General features: G+C 43.1%; 1 protein-coding gene across 1 annotated transcript; it reads left to right on the top strand.

The window, feature by feature from the left end:
• Positions 1 to 17,732: 17,732 nt before the first annotated feature.
• Positions 17,733 to 18,527, top strand: LOC124805638 (histidine-rich glycoprotein-like; the record flags this gene model as incomplete). Its single annotated transcript, XM_047266206.1, has 1 exon — positions 17,733 to 18,527. A coding segment is annotated over exon 1 (795 nt), but the record flags the coding sequence as incomplete, so codon positions are not given.
• Positions 18,528 to 23,618: the final 5,091 nt, after the last annotated feature.

The raw sequence follows: 23,618 nt of genomic DNA, 5'->3' as shown, positions 1-23,618 counted from the left end.
ACTTATTTGAGAAAACGGTGACGACCCAAAACCTGAATCTACAGTATTTTCAAGATTGTATCCTGTCATTTCGGATTCCTGAGGTGAACTTTTGGCCACTGATCGATCGATAATACTTTCTTGTTCAATAATTGTTTCACTATTTACACCATTATTTGCCGCCCGCTCCATTTCCCTGTGCACATTTACCAAATTACTACGTTGAATGTCTGTAATTCATTACACGGTGGTGCTGATAAGCTAAATTCGTCGTCACTGTCATTTCTCAATGTACTTTGGAGCCTAGTGTTACGTTTTTTCACACGCCATTATTATCACGTATTTCACACGATAACAAGAAAAGCACAATTTGAACAGCAAAATCAAGAAAGCAAATTAGCATAGCACTGAAAATAATATCTCGTTATTTGCAAGCGCAGCTGCGAAATACTTGGTGCAAATCTACATGCATGCCACAACTGTTTTACTGTACAACAATGAAAAACTACAACTACAAAGTAAATTCTCTCTATAATTACACTCTAGCAATAAACAATAACTACACTAATTACACACACTACAAGAAAAAATCAGACGATTCCAGTGAGGTATCCTTGGCTAAAAGTCGACCAAAGAAACATCCCCTTGGAAAGCCCTTGGAAAGACTTACGAATTACTGTGCCGATAAATCTCTACGTTATTTGATTTTCAAACAGTACGCCGACACTTCCTTTCATTATCGCGTGCCTTTCCATTCACTGATGCAATTTGCCGAATGCGTTTCCAATAATCTCACATCGTTACGCATCTCCCAAGCAATGAATACCAACTGTATTACCAAGCGATGACTAGTGATCACTACGTCTTCCTACTTGGCGCACGGTACTCCCCCTTCCTGGTGCTTGTTATATGACGCTTCCACCCCGTCGCAGATCAGTAGTCCTGCTATGAACTGCATCATCTTCCCTTCTGTGCCCCTCACCTGCGGACAGGAAAACCAATTACTTTCCTCCTCCTAAAATTCATTGCTGTTCAGCAGCTGCTAACACTGTGTCTAACCTAAAAGAAAAATTAAATGACTATCTCCTAGGCCTTAATCGATAAGGGCTTCTCATTACAATTTCATTCACTACTTCTTGTTTATCTCTCGATATCTTTTTCCTCACTCTCCCTTTCCGGTCCACATCTCCTATCCCAGGAATAACTTCCACATTCCCTTGAAAGTGTCAAATTAAACGCCTTTCAGCCATCAATTTTCAACCTTATTTTATTGTGGTACCTGTTTCAATCCAATAAAGTAAGGTTGAAAACTGACGGCTGAAAGGCGTTTAATTTCACATCCTCTATCGAACAGCCGAGTCCCGCAACCATCGCTGAAAAGACGGACATATAATCCTTTGAAAATGTTTCAACTGCCCTACATGCGCGATTGTCGTTCTCGTAACACTTGGTATACAACTTGATACTTTGCATAAAACTTTTTGCCATTCCCTTTGGCGTATACGAATTTGATAGCATCGCATGCTGACAAACTTAATACTGTGACGTTCTTGTTTTGCAGCCCCTTGATTTTATTTGTATCTTCAGTGGTCATGTATTTGCCCTCCGTACCCTATTCTAGATTACTCTATTCCAGGTTTCCCTAATCACTCTGGCAAAATTCGTTAACAGAATCTGCAGTCTTCTCTTGCTTCGTTTTGAATAAGTCGAATGGTGATGCCATTTTATGGCAATATACTGCCTCATGCGGCCATAATCCTGTATTTGTAAGCCGTTGCCGGCCGGAGAGGCCGAGCGGCTCTAGGCGCTACAGTCTGGAACCCCGCAATCGCTACGGTCGCAGGTTCGAATCCTGCCTCGGGCATGGATGTGTGTGGTGTCCTTAGGTTAGTTAGGTTTAAGTAGTTTTATGTTCTAGGGGACTGATGACCTCAGATGTTAAGTCATTTGAACCAATATTTTTGTAAGCTGTTTAGAGTTGTAGGCGGATACTACATCCTTCAGATAAACGTCCCACTAGCATCTTCCCGATTGCCCTATACACTCTTTCAGTTCTTCCATTGGCTTGTGGGTGGAGAGGATTCTCCCTTAACTTCTTCACATTCAATAGCTTACACAGTTCCTTGAATAGATGTGACATGGAGTTCATTTCCCGGTCTGTTGTTATTGTTTCAAGCACTAAAATTGTCAGCATCCAATTATCCACACGTGCTTAAGCCACTGTTGCTGCCTGTTGGTTTGGCACTTCGACCATTCCTACGTATCTTCAAAAATTATCTATGATTGTGAGTATATGTTATTCCCTGCAGGTGTTTTATTGAATGAAGCTAAAACATCAATCCCAAGAAATTCAAATAGTGCTCTCGTTCGACGCAAATCCGCTCTATGTGTGCACTGCACGCAATTCTGCACATACTGGTATATGTCCTTTGCCTATTCTCCCACCAATATCTTTCTGCTACTCTTCCTTGGTATATCTGCAAGCTCCATGAAGCAACCTCCAAGACCCGCTAATATGTGTTCATGAGCTTGTTGTAGCACTCTATTCCTTAGCTTTGCTGGTACCAGTTTCCTGCGTAGCAACTATTCCTGCTTAAATAACTCTTAACATCTCTTTCTCGGGTGTGCAATAACTTCTTTCTGCAAAATTTAGGTATTTTGATTTATAAGCTAGAGGATGTTCTACGCCTTCTACCTCTTATGACAACATACATGGTTAGGGGTATCACATGGTAAAACAAATTCTCTGTAAAAATCCAGAAATACAAATATGTCATGACTTCTAAAACCGATTTCAACTCCTTTAACAATTCTGTTACAGGAAATTCACTTAGAGCTCTAATTAATATTAAGTCTGTCTTAACCCCATCGTCATATATGATATGACCAAGGTATGCTACCTCTTCATCATAAATTTACACTTCTCTGTACTCCATATTAACCTCACTGCTTTTAACCTTAGGAATACTTCCCTTAACTGCCGCATATGCTGTTTCATATAATCCCATAGACGATTATGTCATCGAGATACACCAAACATTACTGTGGTTCTAAACATCTGAGTATTCTATGTAAAAACTCTGAAACGTTGCAGGTGCATTATTTAATCTTAGTGTCGTTCTTCTGAACTGGTAGTGAACCCAGGAAGTCGAAAAAGCTGTTTTGTCAATCCTGCAGTGCAGCCATTATGTGCTGATAACCACTCTTCAAATCCATTGCTGAAACATACACTCCTGGAAATTGAAATAAGAACACCGTGAATTCATTGTCCCAGGAAGGGGAAACTTTATTGACACATTCCTGGGGTCAGATACATCACATGATCACACTGACAGAACCACAGGCACATAGACACAGGCAACAGAGCATGCACAATGTCGGCACTAGTACAGTGTATATCCAGCTTTCGCAGCAATGCAGGCTGCTATTCTCCCATGGAGACGATCGTAGAGATGCTGGATGTAGTCCTGTGGAACGGCTTGCCATGCCATTTCCACCTGGCGCCTCAGTTGGACCAGCGTTCGTGGTGGACGTGCAGACCGCGTGAGACGACGCTTCATCCAGTCCCAATCATGCTCAATGGGGGACAGATCCGGAGATCTTGCTGGCCAGGGTAGTTGACTTACACCTTCTAGAGCACGTTGGGTGGCACAGGATACATGCGGACGTGCATTGTCCTGTTGGAACAGCAAGTTCTCTTGCCGGTCTAGGAATGGTAGAACGATGGGTTCGATGACGGTTTGGATGTACCGTGCACTATTCAGTGTCCCCTCGACGATCACCAGTGGTGTACGGCCAGTGTAGGAGATCGCTCCCCACACCATGATGCCGGGTGTTGGCCCTGTGTGCCTCGGTCGTATGCAGTCCTGATTGTGGCGCTCACCCGCACGGCGCCAAACACGCATACGACCATCATTGGCACCAAGGCAGAAGCGACTCTCATCGCTGAAGACGACACGTCTCCATTCGTCCCTCCATTCACGCCTGTCGCGACACCACTGGAGGCGGGCTGCACGATGTTGGGGCGTGAGCGGAAGACGGCCTAACGGTGTGCGGGACCGTAGCCCAGCTTCATGGAGACGGTTGCGAATGGTCCTCGCCGATACCCCAGGAGCAACAGTGTCCCTAATTTGCTGGGAAGTGGCGGTGCGGTCCCCTACGGCACTGCGTAGGATCCTACGGTCTTGGCGTGCATCCGTGCGTCGCTGCGGTCCGTTCGCAGGTCGACGGGCACGTGCACCTTCCGCCGACCACTGGCGACAACATCGATGTACTGTGGAGACCTCACGCCCCACGTGTTGAGCAATTCGGCGGTACGTCCACCCGGCCTCCCGCATGCCCACTATACGCCCTCGCTCAAAGTCCGTCAACTGCACATACGGTTCACGTCCACGCTGTCGCGGCATGCTACCAGTGTTAAAGACTGCGATGGAGCTCCGTATGCCACGGCAAACTGGCTGACACTGACGGCGGCGGTGCACAAATGCTGCGCAGCTAGCGCCATTCGACGGTCAACACCGCGGTTCCTGGTGTGTCCGCTGTGCCGTGCGTGTGATCATTGCTTGTACAGCCCTCTCGCAGTGTCCGGAGCAAGTATGGTGGGTCTGACACACCGGTGTCAATGTGTTCTTTTTTCCATTTCCAGGAGTGTATTTACATTGCCCTAAATGTTCCAAGGGTTCTGTGATACTTGGAAAGGGCCGTCGAAGCTTTGTCCTAAACAATACTTATTTTGAGAACTAATGCTCATAAGTCAAGAAAACAAAATAGATCAAATTTATTCTTACGTCTAATCAAGAGCCACTTCCACTCCTGGCATTGGCTAGGCATACACTCCCAACGATTAAGTGTATAGCAGTTTACTGGAACTGATTCAGTATATGGCTCTGAATGGCTCTCAAGGTTACACTGTACACATTTGACAGGCACTGACTAACCGTAACTTTCATTACCTCTTTAACTAAACTGTTCTTCTCATTCTCTACTCGAAATACAATCTGCATTACAAAATGCTTGACGGTCAGACCTTTCCTCCATGACCAAAATACAATCATATTTTGGTCTCACTGTACTGTAGGATGTAGGTTCAGACGTTCCTCTAAGAACATGACGTCAATAATCTTACATCATTGTTAGATCACCCATGGATTTTCACCCGTAAAAAGTAAAATGTTACGTCAGATCATCAGTGTAATTGTTTAATTACCTTCTTGATTCCAGCCCTCGGCCGTAATACATCAGGAACAGCTTGGTGGAGGCGTCCAGTTGTCTCTCATGTGAAATAATAGTTGTCTGATGATGTCCCAAATGCGGAGGCAGATCTGGTGACCATGCAGAACAAGACCATATGTCGACACTCTGCACAGGACATTGGATGACAACAGCAGTACATGGCGAGCATAATGCTGTTCGAAAACACCCCTGTAATGCTGTTCATGAATGACAGCTCAGCAGATCGAACCAGTAGACTGACGTGCAGATTTTCAATCAGTGTGCATGGGATAACCACGTGGGTGCTTCTGATGTCATACGAAATTGCACCCCAGACCATAACTCCAGTTTTAGGTTCTGTGTGTCCAGCACGCAGCAGATTGGTTAAAGATTTCCAGCGGGTCTCTTCCTGACCTACACACGGCCATCATTGGCACAGGTGCAGAATCAGCTTTCATCAAAAAACACAGCAGGCTTCCACTGTGCCCTGCAACGAGCTTGACACCGCTGAAGTCGCAAATGGCACTGGTCTGGAATCAGTGAAATGCACGCTGCACGACGTCTGGCTCGCAGCTGTCCTTGAAGTCGCCGCTTTTTAATGGTTCGTTGTGACTCTGTGGTGCCAACCGCTGCTCAAATTGTTGCAGCAGATGCAGTACGATGCGCGGGTGCCATATGCAGAACACGATAACCCTTACTCTCTATTGTGCTATGTGGCCTTCCAGAGATGGTCTTCTTGAGACTGTACATTCTCGTGCTCACCATTGCCAGCAGTCATGTACAGTGGCTACATTCCTGACAAGCCTTTTTGGAATATCACAGAAGGAACATGAAGCTTCTCGTAGCCCTATCTCACGACTCGTTCATATACAATGAGGTGCTGATTATGGCGTCTTTGCCGTCTTAAAGTCATTCTTGGCTAACATCAACTCCGTCTAATCTCAAAGGTAACTAACATTCGTGACCTTGACATCCTAAATTTGTTTCTGTTAACGCAGCAATCTGTGAGTAACATTGTGATGCTATGACGAACCATATGCCTAAAATGTGCTGACGCTGCAGGCATCTGCTGACTCTATAGCTGGAATTTGAAGCAACTTGTGGAAGGCAGTAACATCATTTATTTTGATATGTTAGATTTTAAATCACCCTTTTGTATCATTCCGTTCTGTAGCACATAACGTTGATAGACACATCATAGAAAAAAAGATACAAATACTGGTAGCTGACTGAAAGATGAATCACCAAGTAATCCTCTGAAGACAATGCGACTCATTCCAAGCAAGTGTCGCATATACGGGGAAACGCAAGCAATGCTGCTGTGTATAACGTCTGGCTTAGATAGTTGTTCTGCGAGCAGATTCTAGCTCAGATTTCCTTACGTTTATTATCTGGGTTTGTCAGAGCAAATATTTATGTCTTTTATGAAAACGGAGAGTATAATTTTTGTCAGCTCGCCACAAATTATGGTAAACGATATTAAAAATTGCGATTGATCGTCTACGCTACGTTACGTGAATAGTGTTTTTTTTTTGTTCTAAACTGTATTTTCTAATTATATCTATACTGTGAGAATGTCTGTAAGGGTATTACTAAATTGTCATTTATTTGTCAACACTGGACCTACAAATATGTGGTAATGGAATGTGTAGAATCTATGCTCAGAGATGCACATCTCTAGAGACGGTTGACCTGTGACGAACGTGAATGTAAAGTAGTTGGAGCGAAATATATGATTCAAAGATTCATCGGGACTCGTAGTTGTGAAAAGTATTAAGTCCGAGTGGAGAAACTGTGACAATTTGATTTCGAAAATTTCAGTTTGGTTTAGGAGACACACGAATGATAGGCACCACAAAGTTATATGTATATTCCAGAAACTTGATGTTTTAGTGGCGAATGTTTTTGAACACGAGATATAGCACAAAACGCCGACGCAGCTACTAACGTAAAAACCACACTAACAAATAGAAGAGTTGTAAATAAAATTTCCCAGTGGGCATTAAACTCTGGACAGACCGATAGTGATAACAACATCATTACATTCATAGTTAACGATGGAAACAAAACCTAGTTATTGCAGAAAGGTTTAAAAAAAGAAAACTGGAACAAGCTACGCCAAATAATATCCAGTGTCAACAAGCAGTAAAAATCTAAGGGCTCATTAAAAAAGAAAACCAAAAAAATACCATACGCGCAGCTACTCGCATGTATCCCCGAAACTACCATCACATAATTAAAGAAGACAGCGTAGTCACCTGATATTAGAAGGCGTACAAGGCGAGGTTTGTACCCCACGGCAGCCCTCAGAGTACGCAGACTGGCACAACACTGGTATTTAAGTCATCAGTAAAACAGTGGGAAAGCTTTCAGAAAAATCAGATAACGAACAATGTGTGTCGTAAACCGTAAAAATTCAAATTCAAAATGTCAAAATTTCACTAGTTCTGTCCAAAACTGAGTATGGATTGATGATCGGTGAATGGAGGTACTCAGTACAGTACCTGATTTGCAGACTCCTCCCGGACGACGATCAAGACGATAACCAATTTCACCGGCAACTTATATATACACTAGACAGTGACTACACGAATACTTTGATAATCTCACCGTTCTCTGAAGACGAATTAGCCCTCACCGCAACGAAAGTGAAAATAAGGCTCCCGGTCCTAATATTCATGCCAAAATTTTCAAAATAAATAATATAACTTGTTCCATTCCTAACCAGATTACTGAAAGACTCCTTAACAAATAGCAGGTCATGATGAAACAATGGTTGAGGATTGAGATCCAGCTAACCCTATGAACTAGAGACCAAACTGTGTCAGGCTATAGTCGCACAGGAAAGTTCACGGACTTAATCTGCGCCAATTCCGTTTCAGGAATGGGAAATACACTCTAAGAGCACTCCCCTCCACAAAAATATAAGTAAATAAAGTATTAAATAAAAATGAACGTCGAAGTAATTATCTCCGAATGGAACGGAAATAGGTAATTAGATCTGTTGCACGTGTACAGGCAAAACAATGATAACAGTTTCAAAAAGGCTGGATGATTTATACAAGGGAAAGAGCTTCACGAAGTTAGCAAATCAACAACGCGTTGGTCGAGCTGTGTCCATTACGCAAGCAGTTGTTCGGTATGGAATTCACTAACTGAGTTGTTGGTTGTATTCGAGTTGTTGGGTTATTCCTGATAGATTTGGTGTCAAATTCTGTCGAATTGGCGCGATATATCATCAGAATCCCAAGATGGTAGTAGTGGCGTGCCTACAATGCTCGAAACGCTTTCGACTGGGAAGAGACCTGACAGACATGCTGGCCAAGCTATGGTTTGTCAAGCACGAAGAGAAGCAGTAAAGACTCTTGCTGCGTGCAGGCGGGGATTATGTTGCTGAAATATATGCCCTGGATGACTTGCCACGAAGGGCAATAAAAGGAGGTGTAGAATATCGTCGACGTACCTCAGTCTGTAAGGGTGCCGCGGATGAAAACAAAGGGGTCCTACTACAAAAGGAAATGGCATCTCAGAGCATCAAGTCTGGTTGTCGAGCCGTACGGTGGCCGTCTGGTTGATATGCCAAAACTGTCCACAGATTTTCGTCCATGTACCTTATTGACTGGAGTAGAATTGCCGTCAGTTACGAGTCCCACTTCGAACTGGGCAACGATGACCAGCAGAGATGTCTCTAGAGATGACCCGGTCGGCGAGGGGAAATAATCTGACTGTCGCCCATCATACGGATAGCAGGGTCTCTTTGGTTGTTGTACGCACATAATTACAACACAGCGGTACGTCGACGATATTCTACACCCCTCTATGTGTCTCTTAATGGCAAGCCATCCTGGGCTTACATTTCTGCAAGATAAATCCCATTCACACCTGGCGCGAGATTCGACTACTTATCTTCATGGTTGCCAAACACTACCTAGGCCAGCAAAATAGCCTGATATCTCCCTAACTGAGAATATTTGGAGTATTAATGGCAGGGCTCTCCAATAAGATCGGGATTCTGGCGTTCTACAGCGCCAATTGGACAGAATTTGGCACTATATACGGCAAGAGGAAGTCTAACAACTCTATCAATTCCAAGCCGAATGACTGCTTGCATAAGGTCCAGAGGTGATCAATTCGTTTCTAATTTACTTTGTTTGTAAAGCTCTTTCTCTTAAATCAATCATCCGATTTTTCTCAAATTGTAGCCCTATGTTTTTCCAGAAATGTACACCATATGCACCTATTTCCGTAGCATTCGGATAATTACTTCGTGGTGCGTCCTTTCTCTCCTTTCTGGAACATTTGGTAATTTATTATGGTCCACGACTTTCGCAATGATACGTGAACTGCTGGTACTCCACTCTCTACACTACAGCGTCTTCAATTACAGTAGGGATAGATTTGTGGAATGGTCAGCCGGCAAACAAAAAGTAAGAAAGAAGACTTCTAACTACTACCCACAGCGTTCGATTTGCTGGCCACTATTTTGGGAATCGGCAATCGAACATCTTGTGTGCCGGTTGGGAGAATATTTCCAAGTCGACGAGGTAATGTTTGTAGTGTCGGGTAACTCAAGAGCTGTGTTGGAAGAATTGAAGCCTGGCGTGCAGCGATAATGCGTAGACAGCAAATTAACCACGGCCCCACAGGAAACTACATAAATCTAGAAGTTCAACTTTCTTTCAGTAGAAACCCTACAATGAAATTAAATAAAGCATCTCTATAATAAGACAGTCACACGATACCTTGGGCTCGAACTGGACGAAAAGCGTAACTTCGCGCAAGATCTTCAGAGAATCGCACATGAAGTGGGCAACATTATGTACGAAACGCTCTTGTATAAACAGCTGACCACGAGTTACCGATGCAAATCACTGAGAACCTACCACAATGCCATTTTAACGTCCATCACCGGTAAGTGTTTGGACGCACATACCTCAGCGTGGCCGAACAGGTAAAGCTTTCGCTGTGCGTAGAGGGCTGTATTTCTTAGCCTCACAGAGGCCTTTGGTAGCACGACAGTCGATGTTTTACTGGTGATTCGGAATCTACGTTGTAGATGTCACGGTAATATGTCATGCTGTCCCCTACTGGTTACATTAAAGGCGGTTTGACAACAATCCAACACATGTTACAACAAAACATAACAACAAAAACAAAACTCCTTAACCCGAAAGCGATTACATGCCAGAACTATTGGGAAAATACTGAAACGGTCTGAAGAGGCCATCGACTTCCCCGCACATTCGCGAACGCCTAGCCTTTGGCCATAAAAACTCTAGATACGATATGGTATATTATCCTAACGGGACACGGTTCATATCTAGTTTACTTATACAAAAAAAAAGTCATTTGTCAGTGTTGTTACATGGGACACATTATTTTTAACTGTTTGCTTGGAGAACCAGAAGGGACTGCCAACTTCCTTACGAACATAAGAGAAATTACGAATGATGGGGGAAAATAGACAATTCGCTAACACCTTCTCTAGGCAGATAGATTTGCGAGTGTGCGGATATTACAAAATCCCCCCCCCCCCCATTCCGCACAGCATAGAAGCATAAGAGTAACTAAGTGCTAGAGAGAGAGTCTCTACTATTGTTGAATATGTGAGTGTTATGTTGCAGCAGGTGCGTCTACAACCAGGGTGCAGCGCGACGCAGGGCCGGTGTAGGAATCAAAACGAATAGAACGGGTGTATTTAAAAATGTTGCCATTGTAATGAACATGGACAGTTTTCTACTGGAGGAAAGGAGTTGAGAATTCTGTAAGAGGCGAAAATGAATTGTGAAACAACAAATACAGCAGAAGCGAAAAAATGCTATATGCGTTTAATAAGTTTCTTTTTGTGGTACTCACTCAAGAAAATTTTTCTCTGTAGTTTGATATTAAATTCTAGCAAAATTAAAGGAATTTCTGGTGTCATTGTTTTGGACATTTCAGTAAAGTGCTCTTGAAGTTCACGGGTCGCTGAACGAGGCACAACGTTAATGACGTAACGAAGACCCAAAATTGTCTTTTTAAGTTCGGAATAGAATTGTGAGTTCAAAGCGTGTACGACGGTGACGTACAGTATTGCACATCAAGAGAAAACTTTTTTTTCTTAGTGAAAGCCGGCACGGATATTTTGTATTTTTCGGTAAATATGAGGATACCAATGTCATAAAAGGATTTCCTACACTTGGATTTGAGTGAGCACCATGAGTCGTTTCACCCGTTCCTGTACATACAACACTTCCACAGTGAGTGACTCAGTCCCCAAAAAGATAATTCTATACGCAATAACAGCATGAAAATAACCGGAATATACTCATTTATTCATGGATAATAATGTGTAAAGCAAAATGTTACATCACACAATCGTGTACGCAGATCCAGACTCGTGGCGTGACCAGTTCTTTTGCTGCCATTTTGTCCAGTTATTTTTAGTCGCCAGTATTCTCAAACTCTCTCTCTTTTTCTTCTATCTTCTGTCTTGTTTGATGCAGCACGGCACGAATTACTCTCCTGTGCCGATCTCTTCATCTCAGCGTGGAACTCGAACTATACCTCTTCAATGACTTACCGGGTGTATTTCAATCTCTGTGTTTTCTTCTTACAGTTAACAGAAAATTTGAGGACAAAAGTCAACAACTACAGAATTTCAAAAAATGAGTTATATATGAATGTGCGTTGTTCTAAATGAGACGAATACAATGGAGTACATGCATTTTATTAATTGACTCTTTTATCTTGCACACAAATCTGTGAAATTTACCTAAACTCGACATCTACAGAAAACGAACTTTCCCAAATGCTTGTGGTAGACATTTATTCTTAGTTTTCGACAAAGGGGGCTCAGATTGGTATATGATACTATTAAAAAGGGAGAAAATTTGAAACCATAACCTGTATACAGGATATTCCAGTACTTGTAAAGAGGAGTGATAACATAATATTTTGAATAGGAATCTATGTCCGGAAACGTACCGTTTCCGTTCTACGAAGTTTTCATTTCAGTTGTGTATCGCGTCAACATCTGATGAGGGAAAGACGAAAGTCTCAGAGTTGCTTATCCTGTTATGCAATAGGGATAGAGAGGATGATGTGTTCTACGTCCAACGGTCACCTGATGTCACACAACGTCTACTCTACTGCGAGGCCTATACAATACCTGTGCGTCTCCGATGCACTAAATGTGGTACGGTACACATTTTCGGAGTACGCAGACATCCTCCTCCTGTGTAAGGGGAATCTCGAAGTGACGGAAGACCTGCTAGTCGGCTGAATCACGAACATTTTCTGCAACATAGCATCTCACCACACAAAAGTTGTGCCCAAGTTATGCAGCGCCTCCGAGAAACAGGTACCTTTACAGATACGCGACAGGGTTGCGCTGCTCCACGGCAACCCCACACGGTCGAATTTAAAGAACATGTACTGCGTCGCGTTGAAGAGAACCTGTCTACTTGTACAGTTGCGTATGCAGTGGGTGTGAGTCACAGAATCGTCTGGGGCGTTCTGAGTGAGTAACAATTACATCCGTACCATTTACAAAGCGTAGACGCTATGAGTCCAGCACGTCTTCCGCAGCACGTTGCCAACTGCAATTCGTTCCTGCACCGCTGCATCGACACACCCCCGTTTCCACGTGAAGTTCTGTTCACAGATGAATGTAAGTTCACTAGGGACTGTGTTCTCAGTTCACGAAATAGTCATGTTTGTGTAGACAAAAAGCTTCGTTCCAGCCATATTCAGAGATTTCAGCACCTGGTTGGTATTAACGTGTGGGCAGGTGTTCTGGGCGGTCATGTGATATGGCCATTACTCCTTCCAATCAAATTAACTGGACCTGCAAACTTCATCTTCCTACAAAGCGTTCTGGACCCGTTACTGGCAGCTGTCACGCTGAATGTCCGTCAGGAAATGTGGTTTCAGCATGATGGTGCACCATGTCCCTTCTCACCCGCGACTTGGAAACATCTCAACAGACGATATGGCGGAAGATTGATAGGCCAAGGTGGTCCAACCACGTGGCCGCCGCAATCGCCGCATTTAACTCCTATGGACTACTTACTGCGCTACCGTATACAAAGTTTAATTTACGAAACTCTTGTAGAGACAGAGAAAGATCTGCTGGCATGAGTTGTGGCCGCTATGCTGGAAACTGAAGAGACACCAGAGAGGTTGGACAGTGTGAACCAGAATATACTTCGCAGTAACAATGTCTGTAACAACGTTGGTAGTTGCCACATCGAGCCTTTGTTGTAATGCATCAGTACTGTTCTGCATGTACAGTATGTTGGGGATTTTTTGTTTGTTTTGGAGTAATTTAAACATGTAACGAGCTTAAGTGATAAAGGGTGTTTAGTTAAGTCTCCTTTCGAACTGTTACATAACAATTTTACTGCGCCATGCTTCATTCAATTGCTCAGGCGGAAGTAGATCATTTAGACACCTAAAGTGAAGCCGTTGTAGAACGGAAATGGGATGTATGCGGACAAAGTTTCGTATTCAAAATATTATGTACTCACCCCCCTCTTCATGTCCTAGAAGTCTGTGACGGGAATTTCCGAACACCCTGTAGTTTTGGACGAGAACTGCCTTGTGTTTGATTTCAAGATCAGTGCCAACAGGACAAGCTGCAATTTAAAATGCCTGAAGCTAGAGTTCTTATTTAGAAATCTAACATAGATAGTTCCAAGATTATTGATGAGTTTGTTGTAATAAAACCTTGAAACCATGTGAGTATCAAAAAAGCGACGATGTAAGGAAACTAAAGATATTTTTATGATATAACATTAGAAAGAAGCGCGAGAGTTCTATGGAAAGGTCCTAGAATGTTGCAATGAATAGACAATAAAAGTAATGATGTAAAGTACCTTAATGAACCAGTTTATTAAATTATTATGTGTTCAATAGGTTAAAATAAACTAGAACGTTACTGCTAGAATATAATTAATCTTTCAATGTTCGAGTTTGTAAAAACGTCATATATACTGGTATAAAATAATTAATCTGTGGATGTTCGATTTTGGAAAATCGTCATGAATATCTTTTTTTATTTTATCACGTTTTCTTTATTTTCATCTGAAAGCTGGGAAAAATGTATTCTTCCGTTGTCTTATGTATCTAGAGTTTGTTCGTGAAATATAATTTTGTAAGACAACAGACATGTATACTTTTCTAGTAATTCAATAAAATGAGTTTCCTAAAAATATTTTTTTTGTTGTTAATTTCTGTTGATACGTCCCTATTTTGAAATGAAGTCCAGCATGTATTTAGCACTTTTCTGTCGGAAAGGTCACAGATGCATAATTACTGAAGGAAAGTCATGGAGTAAAACAGTAGTAAATTCTGGCGTTCCCCAAGAAAGTGTTATAGGTCCTCTGTTGTTCCTGATCTACATAAACGATTTAGCAGACAATCTGAACAGTCCTTTTAGATCGTTTGCAGAGAATCTCCTATTTACTGTCATGTATTCATGAAATGATCAAAATCAACTGCACAGTGATTCAGACAAGATATCTGAATACCGCGAAAAGTGGTAATTGGCTATAAATCACGGGAAGTGTGAAGTCATCCACATGAGCACTTAAAAGAATCCCCAGAGTTTCAGTTTCACGATAAATTACACAAATATAAAACTGGAATGATCACATTGATCATGTTGTGTGGAAAGCAAGTCAAAGAGTGATTTATTGGCAGAACACCTAGATAATAAAACAACTCGATTACAGAGACTGGTTACACAACAAGGGTCCACCCTCTCCTGGAGTGCTGCTGTGAAATGTCAGATCCTCATTAGATAGGATTGACGGAGGACATCTTATAAAAGGGCAGCTCGTCTTGCGTTACCGCGAAATATGAAAGAGTGGCGGACATGAAAACTAACGAGCTTTTCGCTGCCACAGGACTTTCACATAAAATATCAATCAGCAACTTTCTCCTCAGAGTATGAACGTATTTTGTTGACGCCCACCTACTAGGAAGGAATGGTCATCATTATAAAATAATAGAAATCAGAGGTTGCACGGAAAGATTTAGGTGTTTGGTTTGTTCCCAAGCTGTTCGAGAGTGGAGCATCAGAGAATTATTGTGAAGGTGATTCCCGCGCGCTGTTATGGAGTAGAATGGTAGAGAAGTAGCTTAAAGTTGGTTCGATGAAGCCTTTGCCTCTGCAGAGTAATCATGTAGATGTATACAGGATTTTGCCGTAAGAGTGTGCAATAATATAACAGGACATAGAGGATGCTACACTGAACAGTCTGAGATATGGAATCTGAGGTCGGAGAATAGGAATAAAATTAAATTACAGTGTACTTTTTTATTTACATTAAGTAACTTCAAATACCGTCATTGACAAAATAAACGTACTATTTGTATTGCATCTTACAAAATGTGTGTAACTGACGACTATTAATCTCAATGCTGGCGTGAGATCGGCGAACAAGATTGTGACGCACCGCGAGAAATATACCCGGTGTGCTTCGAATCACATCATAGTCAGCTACAGTTCTGGCAACTAATCCATCTCAGCATCCCCTGAGGTCTCATGCACAAGTGACTTTAGATATCCCCATAGAAAATAATCAAAGGGATTAAGGTGACCTCCCCCGCCAATTCAGCGAGCACGAATACAGCATTGAGACAGTTTCGGTCATCCACACTGAAGTGAGGCGTAGCACCGTTGTGTTGTATCCACATCCTCTCACGAACAGCCAATGGTACGTTCTCCAACAACTCAGGTAGAACTCTTTGCACGAACCCCTAGTAAACAAGACCTGCATCATGACTCCCATGTAATCTGGCTCGTTCTCCTTGTTCCTTTGCAGGAAATAAAGAATGTACATGTAAATAGAAAGCACTGTTCTTGTAAACTTACATGCGTATTAGTTGTAAATGAACTGGAAAACAGTGTGCAAGACAAAGCAGTAGTCAAATTTACTTCCATATCTCCTTAAGCTGGCTTCATCAATACCAGGTTCCCTACCCTAATTTGTGTAGTGGAGCATTCTCTATGCCATGTTATACTTTCGCACGCTCTTACGGAGACACTCTGTTTGTAGAAGATGGTGGTTTGATCTGAATTTCGTGAAGCAGACGCGCTGTGGCACCTTTAAACACATGCCGCCAAATTTGACCTCTCAGAGCCTTTTACATATTCACCCCGTGTCTGCAGTAGGAGTATCTCACTACCTGATAGTGTTAGATATACAGACGTTCAGCGGTCAAAACTATGTATTAGTTTAGTAGGACATACAGGGTGTTTCACAATTCATGTGACACACTTGTAGTGTTTGTAGAGGGAACATCGTAAATCAAAAAATGGTTCAAATGGCTCTGAGCACTATGGGACTTAACATCTGAGGTCATCGGTACCCTACAACTTAGAAGGCTGATTCAGTGAGAATGAGGTAACAGTCCATGTACTGGAAACGAACGAGTCCTAAGCTACAAGCGAAAATCATTCTGCTATCTCTGATAGTGGAATAGGTTTATCGGTACTGTCCGTAAGAAAGCCGGTATGCAACTTTCAGAAGTGGTAATAGGGACCAAGACTAGAAAAAAATATCCGTTAAACTTGGACTCTAAAATACACACCTGAGAATCCATGAGCACTGGTTCATCTTCGCTAGTGTGAAACACATCTTCTCTATTGAACAAGTGGTCATAGCTGTTAAGGTATGCATTATAGGGTACTTGTTTACTAGAGATTTTATAATTTTGTTTTAGTTCATGCTACCAGCTCTGAAAGTTGCCTACCCTAAAATGCTAGCAATAACAGTAAGAGTACACATATTCAACTGCAGACACGGGTGTTTCCAATACAAGGAACCTTACCTCTACTTGGTATATTGATCCTTTTCTATCATCCTTGAAAGTTTGTTACATCACCTTGCATATACGTACATTTACAATAGCTGGTGCCTGTAGTTTTGACGCTCTGTAGCGACGTTGGATGACCTGGATTCCTGTGCAAAACTTGATCTAAACTTGATCTACTACGTACCCTGTGCAGTACGAATTATGAAACGCCCTGTTGACGTCCCAACTCTGAAGAGTGCGTATTAGTTTACTGGGAGATAAGTAGACCATCTACCACGAAAGGATTAATCGGTGTTCATCGACAAACGATGTAACGTCGTAAGGATGATACCTAGGATCCGTGATTGTTGCAGAGACGCCACGCCGCTGCCTGTGGTACCCCGTGCGACCGCAGCCCGGCCGGCGTGACGCAGCGGCTTAGTGCGGGCCCGCCGCCAGCCGTCGAGCCGCCGGATCTTTCCGGCCCAGCGGCGCCGCCTCCGGCTCTCCCAGTCTGGCGGCGCGCGGCCGGCTTCGACACGCGGGAAAAAAAGCGCCCTCTTCCTCCACGGGCTCCCTTCGAATCGCCTCGCCCACCCTCCAGAGCAATCAGCGCATATAAATACCGCCAGCCGGACCAGTGGCAAGTCAGTTCACTTCCGATCTCACTCTCGAGAGGTTGTGGAGCAAGGAGGAGGAGCAGCGACAGCGACCGCGAGTTAGTGAGCGCGAAAGGGAAGAGACACAGTCCGTTCGCCATGACGTCATGGCGGCTGTTGGCAGCACTAGCGCTGCTGGGCGCCGTGCTCGTAGTGTGCCAGGCCCGCGATCTGCGCGCCGCCGGCGACGGTAAGGAAGAGGACCAGGCTGTGGCCGCCTCCGACCTGGAGGCTGCCGCCAGCCACCACGGCCACCACCACGAGAAGGGCGGCGGCCACAAGCACCACTCGGAGCACCACTCCGAGCACGGCGGCAAGGGCGACAAGGGCTACAAGAGCCACCACCACCACGACCACGGTGACCACGGCGACTACGGTAAGGAGCACCACGGCGGCCATTACGCCGAGCACGGCGGCCACAAGAAGAGCCACCACGACGAGGCCGGCCACTACGGCGAGCACCACAAGGGCGAGAAGGGCCACAAGGGCGCCCATTTCGGGGAGAAGGGCGGCCACAAGAAGGGCCACAAGACCCACGGCTACCACCACAAGGCGCACAAGGACGAGTACCACAAGGAGCACAAGTTCTACGACGACCACCACAAGGGCGGACACCACAGCAAGTACGGCGACTTCCACGAACACCACGACAAGAAGCACGGCGGTCACAAGAAGGGCGGACACCACCACTCCGGTTACCATGACGACCACTACGGCAAGAAGGGCCACCACGACAAGGGTCACTACCACGACGACCACCACGGCCACAAGGGCCACCACGGCCACGAGTCTCACCACGCCCATCACGAGGACTACGGAAAGAAGGGCGGTCACTCTGGTGGCAAGCACTACGGCTTCAGCAGCGGCAGCGGAGGCGGTGGAGGCGGCGGAGGCGGTCACGGCGGACACGGCGGCGGCGGCGGCGGCGGTGGTCACGGACACCACTAACTCCCTGCACACAGCCGCTGTCACATCAGTGTGTGACTGCTTGTCAGCAGTTGTTTCCTGTGTAGCAACATACGTCTGCCTTGTGTTGATCAGCAACAGCGTCACATATCATCTACCTTCCATACTTCCAAACGCGCTGACGTCAACTAACGGGAAGATGATCTCGCAGTGATTTGTTATTTATTTTTTGTTGACTCGTTTTGTTTTCGTTTTCCGTTTATTGCATAAAAATATTGTTTGTATGTTCTTCTCAATAGACTGGAATATAAAACACGTTATACTAAAACAGTTATGTCTTTTCCTTTTTTACGAATCCTTCACCTCAATGTAGTAGTTTAGCAGAAATGTCTTCTATGCTTCGCTACTCACTAGACATAAAAGGAAAGTTGACACTTTTCCTTCACTAAAATAGGTATTATGGCATTTTGGTTGTAGAATTTATTCTTCCATCCAAGTGTGAACACATTTACATTGAAATCCCTCGTCAAAGGTATCTTATGTAAGGTACTATGCGAAAACATTTTTCTTACGCTGTTTAAGTTTATATACCTACTATTTAACGTATAATTTCGGCTTGAAAGACACAACAAAGACGAGACGCCTGACAGATTCTCGGCGATCGTGTGTAACTTTTACACCGATTAAAATACATCAACTCTAAACACTTTCTCTATTTTTAGCGAAAGCAGGGTTGTAAATTTGGCAGCGGTGCATCGAAAGAAACATTATGGTTCAGTAATAAGACCACATAGTTATACTCGGTAAAATGAGAACTTCCGTTGTTGCACAACATGTCAACGACATTCTAGGCCTCATACCTACATCTCACTTCAAATAAAATTTTTACTTGGTGTTTCAAACTACAGCGAATTTCTTTAGTCCGTTGTAGCAGAAAGAAAGCAAAACTAATAAATCGAAAGGGTAGGAACTTATATTGAAGGAACTGTACTCTCAGTCTCGACAAAGGTGCAGAAATTAGCTAACTACCCATAATTCAAAACACTTCTCTTTGTGGCGATAAAGTTTTGAAATTGTACTTTCTTAATTGTCAGTGAAGTTACAAACTGCTACAGGTTCTCTACTGTTGTATTGAAAATAATCTTTCTGTACTTCAATTTTACTGTTTTTATTCCACAAACAAATGGATGCTATCTAATTCGGGACGTTACTGCGTGTTTGTCAGGAATTCTATGAAGCGTTTAATAAGCGTGTAGCTTTCTGAGCAGAGAGCCAACTCCATAATACTGTGATTAATAGCAGTGGTGTATGCGTTCTATGAAGTCCCGAAGAAGGTCCCAAATGCCAGTAACGCAAAGCAAGTAGATAATCGTATTCAGAATGCTTGCTAAGGAACGTCTGGAGATGGATGGGTATAATAGAAGAAGCGAATATATCAGTTACCTTGTACTCTTGTGCTGATATCTTATAGTAGCGTAATCACCCACAACGGTGGAGAAGTCCTTTTCTACCACTGTGTTCGCATTAGTTGGTAGCTTCGTAGCATATACAGTATAGTGCTTAGCTCTCCACCGAGGGCCGCTAAGAGCAAGGAGTTTGGGATGTTCTCCACTTGAAACTGTGCAGAGAAATCAAGTGACGCGCTTGGTCGGTTCGCCTGGACGGCTGGTCACGTTTACCGCTTGCTGAAAGTGACTTGTCACGGTGAGTCTGACATGCTCCGCTCTTTCCGCGGTTGATGTTGCTACATCTCGTTTACGGGTCAGGCAGCCGAGACATTAAGCAACAGCCCTCAGATCTGGGAAATCGACGCTACCGTGGGAGCCATGCTCGTGGCAATTAGTAGCTTTCTTTATTTCACTCCGAAATTAGTTTATACAGCTTCGAGCACAAAAATAAACTTCTTACGATGTGTAGTCTGAGATCATTCACCGGTGTTTGGATGATACTTTTGATTAAAAAAATTAAACCTGTTAAAGCAGTTTCCTTGTAGCTTAAATCCATTTATGCAGCTGTTCTCCATCAAGCATATATGATCAGGTAGTGAAATGCGTAGAGGTTTAACTTCCTTGGCAGAGAACTGTATTACTTCCGCAGAAAGTGCCACTGATTGTCGCAGTAATAAAATAACGTTTCCCATTTCTCTTCGCGTTGATATTTCTTCTAATCAGATGGTTTTTAGTTTTTTCAGTGATACGTACTGAAGTTCTTAACGTTGTACTGAAACTGATTAATGTCTATAGTGTAGGACGCAGATCTTTTCCACAAACGACGTATTTGCAGATGTGAAATTATCTGAATCAGAGAAAATTCTGATAGAAAGGAATCCCAATACGGCATACATACAGCAGTGTTCCACTGAACAATATAGCGCGACATATCATAATCGAACTCATAAAAATCTAGATAGAGTCAACAGATCCGAATTTGTTTCTCTTATGTAAGGTAAATTCAGATTCCATATTCCTACATTTAAAAAAGAACTCTAGTCCTAATTCTCTTAACACACAATAAAAAACGTTGAATAGGTTGATTTCCTAGCGACAGTCGCTACGTTTAGCTAGACATTCGAATAGCCATTATAATTATTACTCTTGCCTCGTAGAAATATTTCAAGTCTTTATTGAAAAACTGTTATCTTTCGATGGAACTTTCTGACACACGGACAAATTCACTATCAACTCAGTACAGCACACAATGTGCTGAGACATGTAAATTGTAAAGTCTCAGCGAATATAGTTTCCAGCTGACTTTATGTTTCTTTACAACAGGATTAACTGAAATGTAGTCTTTCTGATTTAACTAGCACTCGTATTTCTGTACGGCAAACACAATACCGTTCTATTGACATTACTTATTTTTTTTTTATTTTTTAGCTACAAAATCACACGAACATTTCACAGTGCTGTAACCGCTCCAGATACGGCAGTGATTATTGTCAGATACATGACGCATGCTGATTACATGCCCGTTTCTAAGCCCACATGATTAATAATCAGCAATGGCGGCAGAAGACTTTCGGCATAAGAAGTCACCATTTTGCCAATGGCCTTGTCAAAGAGGGCGGAGGAGCGGACAGAGTTTCAGGACACTCTCTTGTCCCAGAGGTGGGAAACTGCCACTAAAGGCGGAAGAATCGGCAATGATCAACGGCATGAGGATGCAGAAGGCAATGGAAACCACTGCGTTAAACACATGTAACGTGTATCAATAAGACATGAGGCCTGTGGTGGAAGAAGTGTCATGATGATCTCCCCATTGGAAAAAGATTCCGGAATAGTCCCCCATTTCGGATCACTGGGAGGGGACTACCAAGTGGGAGGTTACCATGGAAAAAGATTGTATAATCAACAGAAGTATAACGTTCTACGAGGGGGGGGGGGGGGGTGGAATGTCAAAAGTTTGGAAGTGGTAGGGAAACTAGAAAGTCTGAAACGCGAATTGCAAAGGCTCAATCTAGATGTAGTGGGGATCCGTGAAGTGAAGTGGAAAGAAGACAAGTATTTCTGTTCAGGGGAGTGTAGGGTAATATCAACAGGAGCATAAAATTGTATAACAGGAGTAAGATTCGTTTTGAATAGGAAGGTAGGGAAGAGAATTTGTTACTGTGAACAGTTCAGTGATAACGTTGTTCTTATCAGAATCGACAGCAAACCAACACCAACAACGATAGCTCAGGTGCACCTACCGACGTCACAAGCTGAAGATAAAGGGATAGAGATGTGAGGATATTGAAAGGGTAATACCGTACGTAAATGGAGATGAAAATATAATAGTCATGGGGGACTGCAATGCAGCTGTAGATGAATGAGTAGAAAAAAATGTTGTAGGAGAATATGGGATTAGGACAAGGAGTGAGAGAAGAGAAAGAGCAACTGAGTTCTGTAACAAGTTTCGTCTAGTAATAACGAACACTCTGTTCAAGAATCACAAGAGGAGGAGGTATACTTGCAGAAGGCCGGGTGATACGGGAAGATTTCAGTTAGATTACATCGGGGTCAGGCAGACATTCCGAATCACATAACGGATCGTAAGGGGTACCCAGGAGCAGACATTGACTCAGGTCACAGTACAGTAGTGGTGAAGAGTAGGCTGAAGTTTAGGAAGAATCAACACGCAAAGAAGTTCGATACGGATGAACTAAGGAATGACGAGACACTGTAGAAGTTCTCTAAGGCTATAGATAGAGCAATAAGGAATAGCTCAGTAGGCAGCAAAGTTGAGGAGGAATGGACATCTCTAAAAACGGAAATCACAGAAGTAGGGAAGGAACACATAGGTACAAAGAAGGTAACTGCGAAGAAACCATGACTAACAGATGAAATACTTCAATTGATCGATGAAAGGAGGAAGTAAAAAAATGTTCCGGGAAACTCAGGCATAGAGAAATACAAGTCGATGAGCAATGAAATAAATACGGAGCGCAGGTTTGCTAAGACGAAATGGCTGCAAGAAAAATGTGAAGTCATCGAAAAGCAAATGATTGGCGGAAGGACAGATTCAGCATACAGGAAGGTCGAAACAACCTTCGGTGAGACTGAAAGCAAGTGTGATAACGCTAAAGAGTACAACGGGAATTCCACTGTGAAATGCAGAGGAAAAAACGGATAGGTGGAAAGAATACATTGGAAGCTTCTATGAGGGGAAGATTTGTCTGATGTGACAGAAGTAGAAACAGGAGTACATTTAGAAGAGGTAGAAGATTCAGTATTAGAATCAGAATTTAAAAGATCTTTGGACGACTTAAAATCAAATGAGGCAGAAGGGATAGATAGCATTCTATCAGAATTTCTAAAATCATTGGGGGAAGTGACAACAAAATGACTATACACGTTCGTGTGTAGAATGTATCAGTCTGGCGACATACCATCTGACTTTCGGAAAAGCATCATCCACACAATTCGAAAACGGCCAGAGCTGACAAGTGCGAGAATTACCGCACAATCAACTTAACAGATCATGCATGAATTTGCTTACAAGAATAATATACAGAACAATGTAAATGAAAATAGCGCTAGATGAAGATCAGTTTGGCTTTAGGAAAGATAAAGGTACGAGAGAGGCAATTCTGACATTGCA

The sequence above is a fragment of the Schistocerca piceifrons genome, chromosome 7 (genome assembly GCF_021461385.2).
Source record: "Schistocerca piceifrons isolate TAMUIC-IGC-003096 chromosome 7, iqSchPice1.1, whole genome shotgun sequence".
Lineage (NCBI taxonomy): Eukaryota > Metazoa > Arthropoda > Insecta > Orthoptera > Acrididae > Schistocerca > Schistocerca piceifrons.
Note: the sequence above shows the minus strand (reverse complement) of the source record. Positions and strands in the feature narration are given on the sequence as shown.